A 20,796-nucleotide genomic window follows, 5' to 3' on the forward strand; every position below is an offset into this window, starting at 1 on the left:
CAAATCTTTTTGCCTTTACAATTGCTTCATCAATTTATTATTTACTATGATACAAAAAAGCAAAATGCCTTTACAGAAAGCAATTCTAACAAAATGACAATTTATCGTCTCTTGGCAGGTCGTTGATTTTCTTCTCCTCCTTGATCAAGTGTGCGTTTCCTTTCCCGCATTGGATTACCAGTCAATCTTGGTGGCTTCTTTCCTATTTGCAAATGAGACAGTCCTTGTCCGCCTCTCTTCAATCCAAGCTTGACATTTGGTTTCAACTCCACTTGTGACGCACTCGTTCGCTGTTTTGGCTTTTGATCCGGCACAACATCTGGTCCTGTGGATGATGGAAGTGGTGTTGATGATGATCCTTTAGAAGAAGGTGTTGTAGTCGTATTGGCAGCAACGTTAGCTGACTCAGTGGATGATTTCTCAGGTTGTGATACAGTAGTAATAGCGTCATTCGATTTGTTGTTGTTGTTGTTGTCCTTGTCACTGCTCTCTGTAGATGTCGTAGCTTTTTCTTCATGTTGTGATTGTGTGTTGTTTTCTTTTGATGGTTCTGATAAAGAGGTGTTGGTTGTTTGTTGGGTCGTCAATTCTGGTTTTTGGGGACGCTCTTTGGATGATTCGGAAGAGATGGTGGTGTTGGCTGTCTTTGTAGTTGTAGTTGTTGTTGTTGTTGCTACTGTCATTTCTGCTTTTTGTTGACGAGCTTTGGATGATGCGATAGGTACTCGTGATCTCACGCTAGATGTAACAGCCTTTTTAATAGGCTTTCGAAGCGCTGCTGCTGCTGTTGATGATGGCTTTGGCGGTATTCCAGAGGGTGTTCTTCGTGCTAATAATGATGACGATGACGACGATGTTGATGATGTTGATGCTGCTGATGATGTGGGTTTTCGGGTATGCTTTGATGATATAAGTGAACGAGTTGATGTGGAGGTGCTGGGTTGTGGACGTGGTTTTGTGCCGAGTTGAGGTACGCTGTGGCGACCTGCTGTGGGTCGAGTGGTTGTAGTTGTACGTTGACGCATACTTGGAAGACTGTTACGGCCATGTGAAAGCGAGCTTGATGATGTGCTAGTAGAGCTGACAGAGCTGCTGAGGCTGCCAGAAGAACTACTTTTGCGAACAACGGGTGGTTTTAGGTGCTTCTTTTCATTATCCAAAAGACCATCTTCGAAGCTAGATAACACAGCATGAGTATCCTACATGAATAAGGGTATATATAAAAGTACCTTGTGGCATTTTCAGGCATCTTGGAAGCATAAGCCTTGTAGCAAGCCCTGACAGCGGTACGAACTTCAGCTGACGGCTTCATGATACCAGCACGAATAGCGGCTTCAAGACTTTGGATATGGGGTTGAATGTGTTCAGGAGAATTGCTTTGGATGCATAATTCGAGACATGTTGCTGCACTCGATAATGTCGAGTTGTTGGTGACTTGAAGTTTGTTGTTATTGGTGAGCATGGCAGAGAAACGAGGAATGAGTCGAGGAAGCTTGGATGCTGCAATCACTGTCTTTAGACAATCCAAGGCTTGTGCAACGATCACTTTCTTGGTACGTGCGAGCATGCGTAAAAGTGATCCATGAAACATGTCGTGAAAGGGCTCATAATCACGTTGCATCGTCTTTGCCAATGTTTTCACAAGTTCAATTGCTGATCCAGATAGACGCGTACGTTCACTCAACAACTAGAATGGACAAAAAAGGAAATCAGCACTTCACACGCGATCGCGCGTTGTGTAGGGAGCAAAATTACCGCATGGTTGATACCATCACGCAACGACTTTAAATGCTTGCCAAAACCTTCATATTCATGTGCGTTGCTGTGTTCAACCCAGTTTTTGATATTGTCGAGTGCTGCATTGAAGAGTTGCCATGTCTCGTCCGTTTCCTTCTTTTGAAAAAGTGCATGTACACGCCGCATTTCACGATCGAGCTCCACTTTGGAGGAGATCTGGTATCCAAGGCTACTGTGTCAATGTCGCCAACCAACAACACCCGTCTACCATGATTTATACCTTGATGGGTTTCCTTGGGTAAATCTCCATTAGTCGTGTGCAAGGAGCAGCAAAATCAGTGCCAAAAAAAGGTGGTCGTGAAAGGAAAGGCGCAAAAGAAAGAAGCGCTGTTTCGTACACCAAATTAATTGCAACCACCATCTCTCTCCCCTCTCTCCTCCTCCTCCTCCTGCTCACATCAGGAATGTGTCATAGTGTAAACAATGAATTGCATTATGCTCAATGCTATCCTACTGCTAATAATGGGTTTATAGTTGAGAAGGTGCCTCCACCGTACGCCAAGCATTATTAAGGACACCACGATAATTCCAAACAGGGTATTCTTGCTGTACATTTCCAGCTGCATCAACTATAGTAGTAGTAACCATGGCTTATTATCAGGCTAGTCACCTATGCACTTATGAATGCTTACCAGCACGACTAACAATACGCACTCCTGGATGACTCGTTACTCTTGCTGTCCACAAGCACCAGCCCCACGCATGAGCTGAATCGTTTACGCATGGTTGATACAAGTCTGCTAGTGTCCACGATTCACCATTATCGCTCGATACATCTATTTTATCATAGGATTATTAGAATTTCGGCATGTTGCTTAGCAATAAAGACATCACTTGCCTACGCGTTGTATACTTCGACCACCACCTAGGATACCCCTCTTATTGTTAATACCGAGAAGAGCTCTAGTGGATGATAATATTGTTGTACTACCTGACAATGCATAACCTTGGACAACCATTTCTTTTCCTTGTGATGTCTCTCCGTTGGGTGGATCACAAACATAGGATTGGACATTGTATTCACCAATCGATGGGACCTTGCTCCAATAGGCCTCTGCCTCCTTTTCGTTGGATATCTTTCCAGGCAATAGCTTGTAATCTCGTTGTTGGAAATACGATGATGACTCGTAAGGCTGGATGGTAATCGATTTGAGGTACTTTACAGAGCGTGCACCAATGTAGCCTGCATAAATGCCACGTGAGCTATTCCTCTTCTTCTCCTGGCGCTCGTCATTTATATATTTACCCGGGACAACGACTCGCAATGGGTACCCATGATCACGGGTTAATGGCTTGTGATTCATCTTTTTTGTTGTGTACGTCATTGTGTCATCCAAGTTAGGTTGCGCAATCACACGTAATGTTGTTATGATTTATTTTTACCTCATACGCCAAAAGGACATCCCCAAATTCGTCCCTAAAGTGATATGTAACCAACTGAGTGGCTCAATGTCCCAAGTGGTTGTCTCAAATGGATAATCGGCTCTTCCCCCAACTTACAGTGCTTTACACAAAGGAATCGAGGACCCGTAACAAGTATCTTCTTCACACTAATATCAACGCGTTGTTGGCTTTTTCGGTCCAACGTAACTCCTTTTTTTTAATCACCCTACCTGTTCCTCAGACACAAAGGCTACATGGAGATGTTGTACATTGCTGATTCTACTATGAATACCCACGGTCTCCAAGACATCTTTCAACCGGCATCCACTGTAAACGGCATTACCCACAGCTGCTGCACCCCAAATCACCTAAAGGGTTATACGTAGGTAAGATGGCTTTGTTGTTGGTGTTGTTGTGTGTGTGTAGTATAGTATACTTGCTCCTTTGGTGTGTTTAACTCGATGCAATCCATCTCGTCGGTTGCCCTGAAATAATACATGTTGTAGCATAAATCATCCGACAAATAATAATAGCGTCGTTTCAAAACATACCGCACACTAATAAAACCCCATCCATTAGTCCTGCTGCTGTTACATGGATATACATTTGGCATGGACTAAGTACCTGCATTGCCATCATGACATGGTGCTTTTCAAACTTGTTGATCAAGTCATTGACTGAAATTCGATGGCTGTGATTGTCGTGGGTAATGATGGTGATGAAATGGGTGGCGGCATCAAGGTGCATTGGCACAGGACCATGCGAGCGTATAAAGTGATATTGATCGGGTGTGATGTAATGCTTGACAAGGTCCTGTAGCTGTGGCTCTGCGTTGAAAGGTTTGTCTTTGCGAACAATCAACTGGTGGGCAGGACGAGTAGGTTCTTTAGAATAATCCAGGGGTTGTTTTTGCATTTTGAAAAGGAGTAAAAAGAAAAGAGAGAAAAAGAAAGAAAGAGGAAAGGAAGGAGGAGGAGGTGACCTTTGCTGCATCATGTTTCCCACGGCTGTTGATTTGAAATTTGTGAGTGGTCAGCTGATGTTGCAGTTATGCATAACTTGCTGCTTCCTGGCTCGTGCGATTACCCTTCTTCCCTGCGTCGTTTCCCCCAACCTCCCTCCCCATTCTCACACCTGGAATGAATAGTGTTGTTGTCACTGCTGTATCAAAATATATATTACATTTGTATTGTTGATGAATGCAAGTGCTTTGTAGCCTGCTTTGATGAAGGAAAAGGGGGAGGGGCTTTGAAATGCTTAATATGAAAAGGAATGAAAGGTAGGTAAAGAGACTATTCAATGGACCATCGTCGGTTGTTTGCTTTTTCTTGTCCAATAGGTGTCATTGAATGCGATGAGGCGCCCGTTGCCGTAGCTGTTGCATGTGAAACTTTGTACAAAGAAGGAGTGATTGTTAGCGGAAAAAAAGGGGGGTTCCAAACCATGTTGTTTACTTACTGTGATTGATCAGGCCATGGTTGAAATTGCGTAAACAAAGAATAGACACTGGTACGGATACCACAATAAGCACAATGTCGACGCACACTATAAAGAGAAATGATAAGCATGCAACCCTGATGCCTATTGGAATCATCCAACTACTTACAAAAGAAGGTCAAAAACACTCGAGAGCCAAGGAAACGTTCGGGATCCTGGTAGATTTGGACGAGCAGATAAATGAAATAGCCCATGCTGGTGGCCGCGAATGCATGAAACATGTACATGATGGATTTCTTTTCGCGACGCAACTAGAATGAAAACGTGATAAGCAAAAACCTCCTCCCCACTTGGCGATCTTTTGTGAGATTTCCTTGCTTACCCCCCAATAGGCCATGCATAACATAGCAACGGATACCACGCAACTTAGAATGATATGCTCGATCAACTCCTTGACAATGTTTGATTTGGCTTCATCGGACGTTGCTTCGGGCCACCATGCGACAATGAGCAATGCAAGATACTGAACCGAGAGGGCCAGCAGAAAGAAAAAGTCCAACTTGAGTAACATCATAAAGATTTGATACATTTTGTATCGATCTACATACACAATAATAAGTGATGATGAATGATTGTGATTGTAATTGTGATGATGATGATGGGCATTTACCTCTCATGGCAAGATCAGCACCGATCTTTTTGTAGATATGCCAACCGAATTCCAGGTAGAGCTTGTAGGCAAGGAAGCAAAAGATGATACTGCTTACAATCATGATGCATATCATTGTGATTTCAGCCCATTTTGAAGCATGATAATTGTCACCAAGGAAAGCGACGACCAATTGAAGGTTTTGATCACCGCCGTCAAAGAGAGCCGAAGACTGATGATATTGAATGATGGAGTATGCGCTCATGCCGATCTCAAAGCATATCAAGGCAATCAATTGGATGGTATTTTTTTGGTAGACCTATAAATTACATGCGTGTCAGCTGATCACCAGGAACGGCATCATACTCCTTTCACACACTCCTTGTCTATCTCTCTCTCACTCTCACTTACCGCATCCACCACAAGACCGACGGTGAATACTTGTGCCACCATGAATAGAATAAAATAGACGAGGAGAGATCGGGCATTGGCATAAGCAGCTGTGAGCTCCAAACCATAGCCTTTTTGATCCAAACGTTCGCGATCAATGATGCTGATTTGAGTTGCATGGTAGGAGAAAATCACGGCTTCAAAGATGATGGCAAGGACAGCCTGAACAACAATGGTGATGAAAATAGCGCGTGTCCACCGTGATTCGCCAAACTGTGATAATATGTATCAGTGTGCATGATAAGAGAGAGAGAGATAGGAACCATCATCATGGTGACCACTACTACTACTCACAATGCGTGATATGATCCACATTGCTCTGCTGCTGGAGTTGTATGCTGAAGGGTATCAATAGTAGCGATGTAAGGAATATGCTGTGACCAATGCTGTAATGAGCTGCGGTCGATTCGTTTTTGTTTTACACGTGGGATCCAAGTTTGGTTCAGGTGGAAAGGAATTGACGACAATGGCAGCCGTTTGTGTTGTTGTTGTTGTTGTGTTGGTTTACGAAAAGGAAAGGAAAGAGATAAACGAATATTGCAGAGCACTTTGCAGCAGTGCTGTGCAGGTATGAAAAGCGAGTGTTTAATCGATTGTGTGTGGAAAGAGAGAAAAAACAAGGAGAGAGTACAAATGGGCTATGGATATGGGGGAATGCTCTTTTCAACTCAGTACGTGGTACGAACGAGAAAGGCAGTGTGCTCCTCAAAAGTGATCAATACCAATATCGATTTCAACAAGGTCTTCCATAATTCGAGTCACTGTCGTGCCGATTTGCTTGGTCATTTCTCGTTGTTGTCCAACCGATAATCCAGCAAATTCGAAAATGAGATCACCATCAAGTACTGCTTTCGTGCGATTGGAAGACATGCGTTGTTTGTGTCCCTTGATCAGTCTATGTATCATCACTCTTTTAGGCAACCATCCATCATGTCTACTATATATAAAGACAACTCACCTGAAAGCTCGAGGATTTAATCCTGCCACATGTTGCAACCCATTCACCAGTTGACCATACAATGTATTTAATCGCTTGAACGTCTTTTCAGGAATCGGTGACACAGCTGATATGCTGCCAGAAAAGGATCCTACATTTCTCTCGAGTATGAGGTCGCCTTGGCAACATCCAAATTCTCCCACCATCCCATAAACATACCACATAAACAGAAATGACGTCGGCTGTAATGATACTTGTCGCCCTCTTGTATGACCTGTGGTAAACGTACCATGGATCGTACCTGACCACCCACATGAAAGTCTCCTCGACGTATCAACTTTTGACCCGCAAAGGATTGGAGATCTATAAATAAGCCGTCAACAACGATTTCCTTTTCAGTCATTCATTAATTGATCACTTACTGAAAGGTGCATATTGGAAAATATCCAAATTGTCATCCGTATCGCCAATCAATAAATACATGGACTTGTCGTCAATAAGAAAGTTGACACTGCTCACTTCAAATGACTGATAATCCTTTGCCAAGAGCACCAGCTTTGCAGGCTCCAGCTGGAAACCGAGGAACCAAACGGACTTTTGTGCATCGCCCAGAACAATGAAATTCTTGATAGCGCTTATGCTAGTAACGTAAATCTGTACATCGATAAATGCAACGCCGACCAAGCTTTCGTTGTCCTCGAAACTCCAAATAATGATCTACACCACCCACGTCAGTCTTGAATGTCCGATCATCTCTTATGTCACACACACACACACACGCTTTTTACCTTTGAGCCAATGCATGATACCAAATGACCAATCACATCACATAATGCCGTCACTGCACCCTTCACTTCTTCGGTATGCAAATGCTTGTAGCGGTGGTTGGTCTGTGGGTTGTTGGGTTCAGGAACGACTTCAATAATATCAAAGATTTGGATCTGGAAGGAAAAAGGGGGTCGTCTCAATAAAGAGAAAATGACACATTCATTCACTTTGTTCCTTACCGATCCTCGCATAGCAGTATCTTCGCCACGTAGATAACCAGTGCCCACGGCAATAAAGTGCTTCTTTCCACTCTTTGTTTGCTTCGATTCAAGTACAGCACATTCAAGAGAAAGACCTTGTTCATACTCGTTGAATTCCACCCGATCCACCGTTTCCCAAGTGACAGGAGACACCATGAGCAATGAAAACTTATCCACCGTCGGTAAGAAATCACCTTCCTTGCGTTCATCTTCTTGACCATCCGTCCACGTGCCATCATCATTGCGTAGCCGGACCGGTTTGGGTTCAGAGACAAGAACAGAATAGACGCGCATAACAGGATGATAGGCAACCTTGTGCACTGTTTGATGCAAAGGTACCTTTTGTACCACCCAATCCATATCGTATGTTACATTGTCCACTTGTAAAACAGAAAGGCGCAAGTTGTACTATGAAAGCTCATATAAGTTTTTCCCATCACATCATTGACCACCTCCACAAAATACTTACATTGGCATCTACAGTGATGAAGCCATGCCTGCAATTGACGTTGTGGAATTGTGTAAAGCCAATAATTTCCCCTTTTGCACTCATTGGATGCACACGCACAAAGCTCTTGCATGAACACATGAGCCACACGGGTTGTGGACCAGCCAAAAAGACACCCGTAAAGCCTGCCACATCATTGAATGGTATAAGTCGTCGTCGTTCATCCATCGTTTCCGGCTCTTGATCTTGTTCTGTAGCCGATGTGCCTCGACTTGTTGTTCGAGATACATGTTCATGATGCACACGTGAAAAGCGAAGCGCAAGTCGATCACCTTGTATAGATTCGCTGTGGCAATCGGTCAACTCTTGGTCGCCTTCATGCAATATTTCTCCAGGCTCTGGTAGGTATTGGAATGCCTTGTAGATAACAATGTCGTTCGATTCGGTTCGAACCTTGTCATAGAAAAAAGGTGTCAATACATGATGTGATAGACGCATGGTTCCTCTCACTTACGACAAGATGGGGATCCTTTCTCTCCTTGCCGATATTCGTCAATAAGATTTCCTTGATGCTCGTTGATACATTATCCTCCAATGATAACAAGGATGATTTGCTGGGCGCTGCAGCGTCGGTGGCGTCGCTTGATTTCTGGTCAATGACCAACTTGGATAATGCATCGAAATTGGGTGTTGAAAAGCATTCTTGCAGGTCGTCAAGGCTAAAGAGCTATGTAAAATTGTATTGAGTACAATCCCTTCCCTCCATCAAATTCCATTGTCCCCTACCTTTAAGCAACCATCCGTAGTATATATAATGCACCAATAGCTGATGGGCGTAACGTCTCCCATACCACCTTGGATGCTCACATTAATCTCATCAATGCCTCCTGCTGATTGATCAAGATGGCTGTTGGGTTGTTCCTTGGTCTCATCCCGATATAGCATGGCATCATCATCATCCATTTCAATCGTGTTGTCGCTGGATTTGAGATTGTTGACGGCGACTGATGCTGGTTTTTCTGCTGCTTCAGTTTCATCCTGATCACCATAGAGATCAAGATCCACTTCATCGAAATCCATATCCATGGTATTGCTTGGGCCTGGATACATTTTCTTGACATTGGATGATTCCATGGGATTGTCGTGTGCCTTTCGCTTCTTTTCATTCTCGGCTTTTTGCTTGCTTTGTCGCTGTAATTGCCTCTCTGATACAGAGGTAAACAACCCCGATGTGTCAACGAATAAGCTTGCCATGGACACTTTTTTCTTCTATGATTCTTGTCAGATTTCAATCCTGCCACTTTGAATCGTCTTTTACTTACAGTGAGATGTGATGGTAAGGTAATAGGAGACAATTGCTTGCTTGAACTATCGCCTTGGAATAGCATGATGGCACCATTCTCGAGCTTCAACAACACATAGGGATCACTGATACTGGCATCTACAATCCTTGCTTGCTTGACGTGAACCGTTTGGATAAGTTTGCCGCCTATAAAAATGATTAATACTTTTTATCTCAATGTTGATAGGGATCCAACCTCTCACCTGGTGAAAGAAGGAGTGCAGCATTTGCATGGATTTGAACTATCCGGGTATGATCAAACAAGGTTCCAACATTGACGGTGGGTCCAGCTGTGTAAAAGTCGGCATTTTCCACTTGTTGAAATTCTTCACCCGTCGCAAGTACCTTAGAGATAGGATACATTAGAAGAAGCACAATGACCTATCATTATCGTCACTTACCAAAGTACCCTTGGGTTTACTAATAAATAAGAACTTATCCAAGAGATCACCCCAAGTTTGTTCGCCATTCCATGTATTCTCAGGAACAATTTGGCCTGATAGATCCCACGCTGCTCCTGTGCCACTTTGATTCATGTTGCCGCCTACTTGAACGCCTTCAAAGTATTGTTCCTTGCGACATTTGACTGACCATACTGCTTGGCATCCTTCTTGGTTGAATGTGAATGTTGTTTCAGGTCTAATATGGCGTTGAAATACGCACAATGATCCATTTTGGCCGTATCCAGAGCAGCTGACAAGCTCAAGATCGGGAAGTGCGTTCAATGGCGTGGATTCTTCATCTTGTAACGGTTCATCCTGACCAATGGCCATATCAACAATAGGTCCAGTATTCAAGAGCCGGTCGCACACACGAAAGTCATAATCATCCTTGCGTGATCCAGTATCAAGATTCCATTTCACCAAGAGTGAATCACCCACACGGCTTCCCAAGAACAAATACTCGTTGTCTCGAATGCTGGCAACACAAGAGGGGACCATGGCAAGGGGTGCTGTGTGCTGATGCTCCTTTTGGATATCTGGATCGGACCAAGCAATCTTATCCAAATCCATACCAACGACCTTGTTACCATCCAACTTGACCTTGACAATGACCCAATCGCCATTTTGAAGAAATAATAAACAACGTGCACCACTAAGCGCAAGTGCCTTGACGCCATCAAGAGCCAAACCGAGTGCAACCGTTTTTTCATCATAGATCATGCCTCGAAAATCTGTGCTTGGCTTGACAAATCCATTCACTGCAACACCCACTCCTGGTGATCCTTGCGCCACATGTAAAATCGAATTGCTTGCAAGGACAAGTAAACCATTCACTGGTTTGGGCATTGGGACAAGACGACGGCAGTCATAAGGAAGATTGTCGATCGAGTAAATAACAGGATAAATCCTTGCTGTCAAATCGAGAGAAATAACGACCACCGATACGGTATCTTTTACATTGGCTAAACGACTGTTTTCTTATATAAGTATATACCATAATGATGATGATGATGATGATGAATCATCCCCACTTACCCTGTCCATGTAGGTTCTGTTTCAAAAAGGATGGCCAAGGTGGGTTCATAGTAGTCGCCAAGAAACGTCATATCAATCACATTCTTGATCCGCTTATCAATCGACTCGAGATCAATCACAAAGCTTGAGGAATACGGCCATTTCCTAGCATAGAGCATGATCGTTAGTGGTGATGATGGATGATAATAGACCCCAAAGACAAAAACTCACTCTTGATTATAATCTTTGTTGGATTCATCGAGCTTATCCGATTGTCGAAAAGGAAGTACTGCAAGCTTGTCGCCATAGAAATTGAGCACAGCACATCGTTGTTGTGGATCAATGTGGATATCGGTTGGATATGGATTGCTCAAGAATTCTTTCTATTAAAGACATCCCATTCAATAATGATGATTCCCTCTCCTTTTTTTCTCATCATCTTGTACCTTGTATTCATCTCGTTCATAATAATGTATTGATACAGTAACAATTGAATTGGTAGTGGGAGACCATTCAAGCAAGGACATCTACACATTGGTTCAACCGGTTGAGTTATGACATTTTTATTTAGTAGCATGATGAGTCCTACTTTTGCATCATTGAAAGCGAGAAGCAAGCTGTCGCATCCTTGTTTGCCACGAGGAGAAGAAGTGCGCACAACACCCATCGAAGATACATTGCCATTCAATTTGTATTGAGCCACAAGTTCCAATCTTGCCGAAGATGTATCCAGTAACCCATTCTTGGCCGGTCGTAGTTGAGGATACACAAGACCCTAAATGGAACGAGGAGGGAGGCATTTAGGATGATGATGATGCTGCCGTCAACCCATTCAAGGTGTGTGATGTAATACCTGTTCTTCATCCTCACGTGTCCCTAATCGATTCTGTGTATCCAAATCGTTCTCTTCAACATTGTCTTGGGTGTTGTCTACGTTGTTGGCGTCGGCGGTGGTGTTGCTTTGTGGTACGTATTCGATAAAGTTGTAGATCTGCAATAAGGATGCTTTGGCGACAATGAGATTGATCGTGTCCGGTGAAGTGAACTGGCCGCGTTGGACATGCTCAACCGTTTGTGGTGGGAACAACTCTTTGTAGATCGCGTACGCAGACATTGACAACAGGAGGAAGCGGCGGCGATGACGACGAGAGAAAACGAGAGGAAAAAGAGGTAGGTCAAGAGGTCAAACAGCAGCTCGCACCAGTCACTTTCATACTTATCTCTTTCTCTCTCTCTTTATCCTTCCATTCACCCATGAGCTCACAGCACTTTATACCCCCAGTGGTACGCGTTCATTTGCAATCGACAAACGCCAATTTAACAGTGGACTAGAACTTTGGCATGATTGAAGAAGATCTATATCGGTCTGGCCAGCCAAACGAGCTCAACTTTCCCTTCCTTGAAAAGCTTGGTCTTAGGACGATTGTATGGCTTGCTCCAGAAGAACCCAATCAACGCTTGTAAGCATCATGCATTATACCTAAGATGTATAATCTCATGCTGTCTTTTTTTTAGTCTCGACTTTATCGATGATCAAGAAATACAATTACACCATTTAGGCGTGGTATCATCAGTTAATGCGTGGGATCCAATCACTGAAGAAGCTGTTTTGGAGGCGCTTGATTTGATATTACAACCAAGCAATTATCCAATGATGATCATGTGCAATCTTGGTCGCCATCGAACAGGTCAGCTAATCAACATGAATACATGCAGGATATGCGTTTGACCTTTCTCCATAGGCACTATTGTAGGATGCCTTCGAAAGTTGCAACGATGGAATTTGACATCTATATTTGAGGAGTATCGACGCTATGCAGGTCCCAAAGTACGGTTGCTCAACGAACAATTTATTGAATTATTTGATACGGATCTAGTGCGTGTCCCTAGTAATAAACCTAGTTGGCTATAATATGGTAGAGTCTCTTAATTCCTCATCCTTGATGTTTTACTACTCTCGAGCTATTATTCTCATTCAGCATATGCTTATCAATAAACTCGATGAATGGTTTCTCAAATTCTTTAACATGTCTTGAAGAGAGCTACATACATTCTCCCTGGTGCTTTATTATGGTTGAGTAACAAAAGCAAGTTGCGTGGTAACTGACAACAAGTTTCCATGGAAACCGCTGGGCCAACAAGCGAGCGAAATTTGATGCCGCTACCAAGTGACGTATGATCAAAACAAAAAGTGGTTACCCAACCCACCAGTCATCAATTTCACTCCTTCACTCTCCCCACTCTGCCTCGATATGGTTGCCTTGTCGCGCACCCTCGCATCGGCTCTTGCTAGACGCTCGTTCAACACTTTACCTGCTACCTCGCAGGCTGTCAACAGCGCCATGCGCCTTACTCCTACCCAGGACAATGGTACATTTTGAGATTCTCTCTCTTTTCCCTACTACTACTTTTTATATGCATTGGAACACACGCTGACCGTTCGATCTGGTGATATAGGCAATGCTATTCAGATGCGCAACAACCACACGACCGCCATTCCCGATTTCTCAAAGTACAAAAAGAACAACACCAGTGGAGACGCTAGCCGTTCGTTTGCGTATATGATGGTCGGTACCACCGGTCTTGTTAGTGCTGCTGGTGCTCAGGCTACTGTCAGTGACTTTTTGGCCAACATGTCGGCTTCGGCTGATGTCCTTGCTTTGGCCAAGGCCGAGGTTGACTTGAATGCTATTCCCGAGGGCAAGAACGTCACCATCAAGTGGAGAGGCAAGCCTGTCTTTATTCGTCACCGTACCGCCGATGAGATTGCTGAAGCCAACGATATCAACGTCCAAGACCTTCGTGACCCTCAAACTGATGCTGATCGTGTCAAGCGTCCCGAATGGTTGGTCATGTTGGGCGTTTGCACTCACTTGTAAGTAAATTCATCATCAATGCAAAAAGAGAGAGAGAGATGGATATTGATTACTTTTTATCAGGGGTTGTGTTCCTATTGGTGAAGCTGGTGATTATGGTGGTTGGTATTGCCCTTGCCACGGTTCTCATTATGATATCTCTGGTCGTATCCGTAAGGGCCCTGCTCCTCTCAACCTCGAGGTTCCTGGTAAGTTATTATTATTCTATTTATCCATCCCCAAACTCTTTCTGATCCACTCTCTCTCTCTCTCTTTCTTTCTTTTCCTTCTTTAGAATACTCTTTCCAAGAAGATAAGCTTATCATTGGTTAAGAACCGGGATTCATCATCACCACCAATACATAATAAAGTACACATCTTAGAGCCAGAAAAACTCCGTGTTTCTTCATTGCTTTTCTTCTCTTCATCCCACCCCCTACTCTTTTATACGCGTGTCATGTCTCTCGTTAAGATATACAGTGGTTTAACTACTATTCAATCGGCTTCAGCAGTCGTGTTTTCTACCTTTGTCGCAATTCACGGTGCTCAAGTTGCCGTTGCCACCATTGGTGGTCCTGACATGTCGAATCGTTGGCTACTACTCGGTCGTCCATTTTACCAAGACCAGCATTTGGAAGGCATACTTGTATCTGGTGCAGCGGTTGTTCACGTTTTAGCTGGCGTGGCAAAAGCTGGTATACGCGGCTATTGGGGTCAAAAGAACAACAACAACAACACGACGACACTACTTCCCTACCATCATATGGTTGGCTATGCACTCGTGCCAGTGATATGGCTTCATTATGATCTTGTGCGTACACTCCCTGTGCGTTATTTTGGTGATTCAGCCATGTTGGACTTTGGCCACATTGCGTGGGGTTTGCAGAATTGGCCCTTATTCACGTATACATTGCATGGAACCCTTATTGGCACAGCAGCATACCACATTGTCAGCGGCGCTTCACTAGCATATCAACGTACCTTTAAACGACGACGATCCGAAAAAGCATCATCATCATCGTCCTCGATCTATCGTCCACATAAAAAGATGGCTACAGCTGCCACAATCGGTCTCGTCTTGCTATCAGGTCTCTTCATTATCGGTCGTCAAACCAAAAAGATTCCCTTACGTTTTGAATACGAAGCCATTTACAAAATGCTGCTTCCTAATTAATGATCAACTCTGTAATTTATCAGTATAGAATAAAAAACAATGAGCAATGTAATGAAAATAAGAGCTGAGGGAATGGTGGTAGAGATACAACATGATACAAGGACAAGAGTTTTCGCGAGAGGGCATGAGGCAAAGTGAAAAGCGGCATTGAGGAGAGTGTAGGTTAATGATATAGAATGAATGGACACCACGCATGAATTTTGAACATCACCGTTGTGGCTGCAACATGCATCTTATAAGAATCACGTGCAAGTGCCATCCTTGACATGATGCTGATCTAGTCATTGTTCGACCCCACCCCGATGATAATTCTCGTCTCCATCATCTTCTTCACAAGCTTTTCTCGTTGACTCTAATGGCGGTGCACTCTTTTCTGTTTCAGTTGATAATAGCTCATTGATGATTCTTTTATATGGTTTGGGATGCTGTGAATGAATGTGTATGCTAACGTATACCAATAAGAGATATCGGATAGATGAGAGGTATTGGCCCAATGAACTACTACAAGTGATGGCGAGGTGAACTTGGCGATTTCCTTCAATCGAACGAGAAAACAAGCGCTGGCTTACCTCGTTTTCAATCCAATGCGTATTCATCCGTAGTGAACCAAATCAGCATATCCTCTTTTTCCCAACAAGCTTGCGTTTCATATCATGCTGCCTAGCAACGGTACCTCTTGCATCACGAGAAGATAACAATTCCTTCTTCACAGCTAAAGGAAAAAGTTAGCCGTAGCCTACCATCTCCATAACCTACATAACTTACCATCGTGCATCGATTGCTGATCCATCAAACAGTCCCTCAACAACCCCAGATACGTCGAGTGATATTGGCTTCTTCTGAACAATCAAGGAGGGTAGATAAAAATGCTGATCCAATGCGCGAGTAAAAAAGTGTGGCACATCCAATGTAGCTCTCATTGGGGGAAACGTACTTGATGAGAGACTTGAAAAATTGAATTGATAGTGGGCATACCTTTTCCTCGCTAGTTTTGGGATAGTCCACCACATCACCATCAGCCTTTGAGATTTTGACAGCTCGCAATGATTGTATTTCCTCGGTGCTTCCTCTCCGTATGATATGTATCTTGTAGCCATCCTATCAATCCAAGATCCATATATCCATAATATAGAGGAGAATGCAATATGAGTACATGATCCATCAAGCAATATGACTAGGCTTTACCTTGTCACAAGGATCCAACATCGCAATGATGACCACAACAATGAAACCTATGAATGAACATAAAGGTCAGCTCTCATTCACAGGGTTAATGTCCACAATGACCTACTCACATCAACTAGGATTTTGAGAGTGCCAGCAATCAAAGAGCATAGAGGAAAATGGTGGGCACGCGACAACATCCTTCTTATTTTTGTGATCGCATAGAATGATGAGCGTATCGTTGAGAAGATAATCCATTGATAAATTGGTGCATGAGCTGATGCTGTGCCCCATACCATCCGTTGCTATGGGTACTCTTGCTGCCATCATCTTCTTTGTTGGGCTGCTGCTGTTGCTGATTGCTGATATCGTCTTGAAAAAGCCTCCTTGTCAAAGTCGTTCGTTGTAGACCAAGATCAATATCACACCATGTCCTTCAACTCCAACCGGTGACCTGTGCATCGTTTACTTGAAGCGTCTCCTTTGACATGGAAGGCTACTAATGGGTTGTTCAATGTAAGTTGCAATGTTGCATTGAAGCTGCGTGACCAAGCTCTTACTTCAAAGGCTCATTTATCGCATTCAGTGTCCTTGATTCCCAAAAGCCAAAGGTTGGCTTGGTACTCGTTTCCTCGTTGGTGGCAAACGTAAAGAAGGATGGTATGTTGGAACACTACCCCGATTTTCTTTTGCAGCAGTCGCAGTTGTTACACCAGCTTCATGCACAATGAATCAAAGCAAGAACAAAAACAATGGCCACCAGCATTCAGATGTTCCTTCATGTACACTAGCTAGAGACATACTTTACAGCTGGCTATCTTTACTACTTGCACAATAGCTTGCCTTACGCAATCCATGCAAACACGGTTCAAATAAAGCTATTCTTCAATCTTTTCATACATGGTTGTACCCAAATCACTGTGCAACTGAATTGGGATGGGGCATGCGCGGTAAATGATCGTTTTGATATCCAAAAGCGTGTTGGCGATGTACAGCCAGTAACCGATAACCGTTGAATAGCTGCTTTAATGAGGAAGAAGTGTTGGATGATGGAGCTTGGTCTATGAATCAAAAAAGTATCATGCAACCTTTATTCTATATACAAATGAATGCCATTAGTGATAATCACTTGAGAACGAAGCGTGATCATATAGTTGTTGAAGGGGACCAGGTGGGATATCCACTGCTCTTTAGTCTTTACATTTCTGAGCTCGAAATTAAATGGTGGAAATCCAAGTGATTGTAACACCAGAACATGATATTGACCTTTGGCTCTAAATTGCCAAACATTGGCCTCCCATAAAATTTCAACAAGCACACCATTGAATAGAGGGTATGCTCCGCTGCATTATGCAGTTTACTACATGTCCGTAGGACGCAGTTTTTGTTTTCCAAATTAGGAAATTTCTATCTCTATCATGCTGTTTCAACATTGTTTCAAATGTGGAAAGAAATGGTGAGGTGGCCGAGTGGTCTAAGGCGGTAGGTTTAGGCCCTACTATCTTCGGATGCGTGGGTTCAAATCCCACCCTCATCAACATGTTTTGATCGATTGTCGCAGGTCACGTGACCTGGTTTTTGCTGGTTTTCTTAAAGCCCTTTTTCTTTTAATTGTAGCAACGTATGGAATCTTCTTGATTGGTATTATCTTTTGCATACAACGATCCATCTCTTTCACGATGCGCCAAACGTTTTTACTTCGCCAAACCCATATCACTTAGTCCCATCCAACAATCAAATAGCGGACCATCTTATAGAACAAGTCATTACCTTATATTCTCTTTATTCATTGTCGTCTATTTTGATTCGTGTGGTATTATCATCCTTTGTGGTCATCTTCTTGTGTGATCTCATAACTGCGTGGACATCTTCTAAATCTCGTATGTGGATCCAAAAAGAAAACGACATGTTTTAGTTATATACGACGCATGATGTAGCGCTATAGTTATTATGGTGGTGGTGGGAGTGGATGGTGTATAAAGTACAGGAGATTGGGTGGAATGACATCCATTGATGGCTGTCGCAAAGAAAAATCATGCCGATCCAAGTCCGATTGCTGACAAGACAACCAAGTACGTATATCGCCCTGGCGTATCATATGGATAATACTGTAGGATGCAGGTATTGTTGCATGTACATGCAGTTGGCATGGAGACATGTGGGCATGTGGGTGATGCTGGTTGACATGTAAGTAACCAAAATTGGACAATGAAAATGGGCGGAGGAGTCTCCTCTTTCTATTTGACACCAACGAGGAAATGAGGTACCAAGCCAAGCTTTCGACTTTGAGAATCAAGGATACTGAATGCGTAAATGAGCCTTTGAGGTAAGAGCTTGGTCACGCAGCTGCAATGCAACATTTCGACTGACATTGAACAACGCATTAGCCTTCCATGTCAAAGGAGACGCTTCAAGCAAACGGTGCACAGCTTACCAGAGGGGATGAAGGACATGGTGTGATATTGATCCTTGGTCTACAACAAACGACTTTGACAAGGAGGCCTTTTCAAGACGATATCAGCAATCAGCAACAGCAGTAACCCAACAAAGAAGATGATGGCAGCAAGAGCACCTATAGCAATGGATGGTATGAGGTATCTTTACGACCCGTTGTTCCTGCTTTTCGTGCCTCGAGACAAGAGCGCTCGGTTTCCACTAGGCTCAAGTTGCTATGGAAGGAATGTATGAATCAACTTAATATACAAGACACATTGACAATGCCCCTTTCTTTGTCCAAGACGTCTGACATGATCCAATTACTGCGAATGATTCGATGATGGGAGGAAATAGCAATTAGAAATGACAAGCATAGTTGTGCATGGATGTAGATGATGCTGTTGTAATTTTAGAACTATCATTGTACTCCCTTAAGTACCCATTAAGTTAATACAACGTACATCGATAAGGCGTGCTTGAATGTGGATACATGTAAAGGGAATGGTGTCAATTGGTGGTGTAAATGGGACATAGGTAGCCACTAGTACATTACAAGCAAAGGATAAGGAACACCAAATTAATTACACGGATCTCATCAATCATAGCTTTTCAAGGAAGTATATAATAATCCACATGGCCCATCTGCAATGGTAGGGATGGCTTCTTGGGGTTGGCTAATGATATAATGACTTTTCGTCCCATCATTGGTACTTCAATTGTCAAAGATAGCTGGTGGTGTGTGAATGTAGTAAAAATAAAACGTATGTCGATTGAATGATAGTAGGGAGCTTCATCAAGGAGGATGTTGTTTTGAAGAAGGGCTGATGGCTTACTACCACCATAGACCAAGTAGCCAACTTGATGGACGAGTGATGATGCTGCGATCCAGCCGATTTGCCGACCCAAGGTTGCCAACCTTCAAGTTGCGGGGATGATAGTCATTTTTAATAGCATCTTTCTACGATCCTTGTAGTATTTTGCAACCCGGGGCAAGGTGGGGTCATACAGCGAATTATTCCGAAGATGCGTAGATGTGGGGTATGCTGTCAACATATGACAAAACGTAATCGGTGATACAAGTATTACTGGCAATGCAGCTGCTTTGTCTCTCTCAATCTTTTGTTGATGACCATGCTATAGCACAGCTATGTAGTATAGCATCATCCCATGTCACAATATCCCCAATGTCATCCCTTTTTAGTAGACTTGATTATGCCTCAAATCAGTGTATATCAAAATGCTATATGTCATAAAGGTATCTGGTGCAGTCACCATCCTAAAAGCACTTGTCCCACATTGTATGTGAATCAAGTGATCCATTTCATCCATCTTGAACTTGACGGAAAAAAACTGTGCATCCATCATCAATCAGCAAATGCATTCGTGTGAAAATTTGATACACATCGTAGCTTGAAGAAGGATTCATGACCATCGTCGCGAACATACAGCGTATAAACGGAGGTTCTCGTGATGATGTCTCATTAGCTGAAATGGGCAATGAGACGAAGGCTGAGCAAGGTATCATCCCTTACTCCGCATTGATAATGGAATCATAGATTATATATTAACGTCAAATAACCGGGAGCACTACAAAGAGTTAGGGAAGGGCTTTTCTTGCTTATCTCACGGTGAATTGGCCAATGTAGAGGCTATTTTCATGGTTGCTATGAGACATGTCCCACAAAAACCAAATCGAGCTTATCTTTATATGGCGTATGCTGGTATTGGCGGGACGTCCAAAGCGGGCAAATATCGCCATTAAATACGACTTATGCGGCACACGTCTGTGCAACCCTTCTCAATCAATCAAAACACAAATCAGTATCACGAACCCCACGTCCAGGAACCAAAGACCGCTGTGTCACGCTGGTTTTGATTTCGGGGAAACGTTAAATGTCGTTTTGATCCGACAAAGCATAAGCATGTGTCAAAAGAAACCGCTATCGAGATCCACGAATGACTCAAAATCGAAGAGCGTCATCATAATGACCACTGTCATAGTCGTAGTGGATGATGATTATACTTGTCTTGAGAAGCGTGAGTATCTTGGATGGCCAATTCTCTATCACAATGGATTTATCATTATACATGATATCGTTCTCACCCAACCACCCATCATGGTTACTGGGTGACGAAAATGGCTAGCATCGGGAAAAGATACGGTTGATGTTGCATTCGTATTATGGACCCTAACGTAAAACGTGCGAGTAAAAAAAAAGGTATAAAAGCATCAAGGATC

At 43.2% G+C, this 20,796-nt stretch overlaps 7 protein-coding genes and 1 non-coding gene across 8 annotated transcripts; 4 read left to right on the forward strand and 4 right to left on the reverse strand.

Moving 5' to 3' along the window:
- Window positions 1-101: 101 nt before the first annotated feature.
- O0I10_009231 (uncharacterized protein) lies at window positions 102-2,047 on the reverse strand (the record flags this gene model as incomplete). Its single annotated transcript, XM_058489227.1, has 4 exons — window positions 102-1,176; window positions 1,230-1,687; window positions 1,756-1,953; window positions 2,018-2,047. 4 exons carry the CDS (start codon window positions 2,045-2,047, stop codon window positions 102-104), a joined length of 1,761 nt encoding a protein of 586 aa, XP_058339938.1.
- Window positions 2,048-2,265: 218 nt separating this feature from the next.
- Window positions 2,266-4,095, reverse strand: O0I10_009232 (uncharacterized protein; the record flags this gene model as incomplete). The annotated part of the gene is made up of 11 exons (XM_058489228.1): window positions 2,266-2,366; window positions 2,430-2,573; window positions 2,636-2,662; window positions 2,729-2,980; window positions 3,044-3,101; window positions 3,181-3,214; window positions 3,298-3,347; window positions 3,411-3,548; window positions 3,621-3,665; window positions 3,732-3,737; window positions 3,805-4,095. 11 exons carry the CDS (start codon window positions 4,093-4,095, stop codon window positions 2,266-2,268), a joined length of 1,146 nt encoding a protein of 381 aa, XP_058339939.1.
- A 377-nt stretch (window positions 4,096-4,472) lies between these two features.
- Window positions 4,473-6,031, reverse strand: O0I10_009233 (uncharacterized protein; the record flags this gene model as incomplete). Its single annotated transcript, XM_058489229.1, has 7 exons — window positions 4,473-4,570; window positions 4,639-4,725; window positions 4,787-4,928; window positions 5,000-5,217; window positions 5,288-5,585; window positions 5,678-5,929; window positions 6,011-6,031. The coding sequence occupies 7 exons, from the start codon at window positions 6,029-6,031 to the stop codon at window positions 4,473-4,475; spliced, it is 1,116 nt and encodes a 371-aa protein (XP_058339940.1).
- A 390-nt stretch (window positions 6,032-6,421) lies between these two features.
- Window positions 6,422-12,042, reverse strand: O0I10_009234 (uncharacterized protein; the record flags this gene model as incomplete). The annotated part of the gene is made up of 17 exons (XM_058489230.1): window positions 6,422-6,611; window positions 6,675-6,804; window positions 6,873-7,016; window positions 7,076-7,370; window positions 7,442-7,594; window positions 7,661-8,089; window positions 8,151-8,582; window positions 8,644-8,856; window positions 8,916-9,398; window positions 9,452-9,618; window positions 9,675-9,816; window positions 9,873-10,884; window positions 10,950-11,093; window positions 11,160-11,311; window positions 11,375-11,455; window positions 11,518-11,703; window positions 11,782-12,042. The coding sequence occupies 17 exons, from the start codon at window positions 12,040-12,042 to the stop codon at window positions 6,422-6,424; spliced, it is 4,614 nt and encodes a 1,537-aa protein (XP_058339941.1).
- A 140-nt stretch (window positions 12,043-12,182) lies between these two features.
- Window positions 12,183-12,840, forward strand: O0I10_009235 (uncharacterized protein; the record flags this gene model as incomplete). The annotated part of the gene is made up of 4 exons (XM_058489231.1): window positions 12,183-12,212; window positions 12,261-12,388; window positions 12,444-12,616; window positions 12,671-12,840. 4 exons carry the CDS (start codon window positions 12,183-12,185, stop codon window positions 12,838-12,840), a joined length of 501 nt encoding a protein of 166 aa, XP_058339942.1.
- Window positions 12,841-13,180: 340 nt separating this feature from the next.
- Window positions 13,181-14,116, forward strand: O0I10_009236 (ubiquinol-cytochrome c reductase, iron-sulfur subunit; the record flags this gene model as incomplete). Its single annotated transcript, XM_058489232.1, has 4 exons — window positions 13,181-13,298; window positions 13,386-13,803; window positions 13,868-13,992; window positions 14,079-14,116. 4 exons carry the CDS (start codon window positions 13,181-13,183, stop codon window positions 14,114-14,116), a joined length of 699 nt encoding a protein of 232 aa, XP_058339943.1.
- A 124-nt stretch (window positions 14,117-14,240) lies between these two features.
- Window positions 14,241-14,957, forward strand: O0I10_009237 (uncharacterized protein; the record flags this gene model as incomplete). Its single annotated transcript, XM_058489233.1, has 1 exon — window positions 14,241-14,957. The coding sequence occupies one exon, from the start codon at window positions 14,241-14,243 to the stop codon at window positions 14,955-14,957; it is 717 nt and encodes a 238-aa protein (XP_058339944.1).
- Window positions 14,958-17,576: 2,619 nt separating this feature from the next.
- On the forward strand, window positions 17,577-17,661 carry O0I10_009238. The gene has a single exon. It is a non-coding gene; the product is annotated as a tRNA-Leu (tRNA).
- The last annotated feature ends 3,135 nt before the right edge of the window (window positions 17,662-20,796 follow it).

This window comes from Lichtheimia ornata (assembly GCF_029851405.1).
Source record: "Lichtheimia ornata isolate CBS 291.66 chromosome Unknown scaffold00053, whole genome shotgun sequence".
Classification (NCBI taxonomy): Eukaryota; Fungi; Mucoromycota; class Mucoromycetes; order Mucorales; family Lichtheimiaceae; genus Lichtheimia; species Lichtheimia ornata.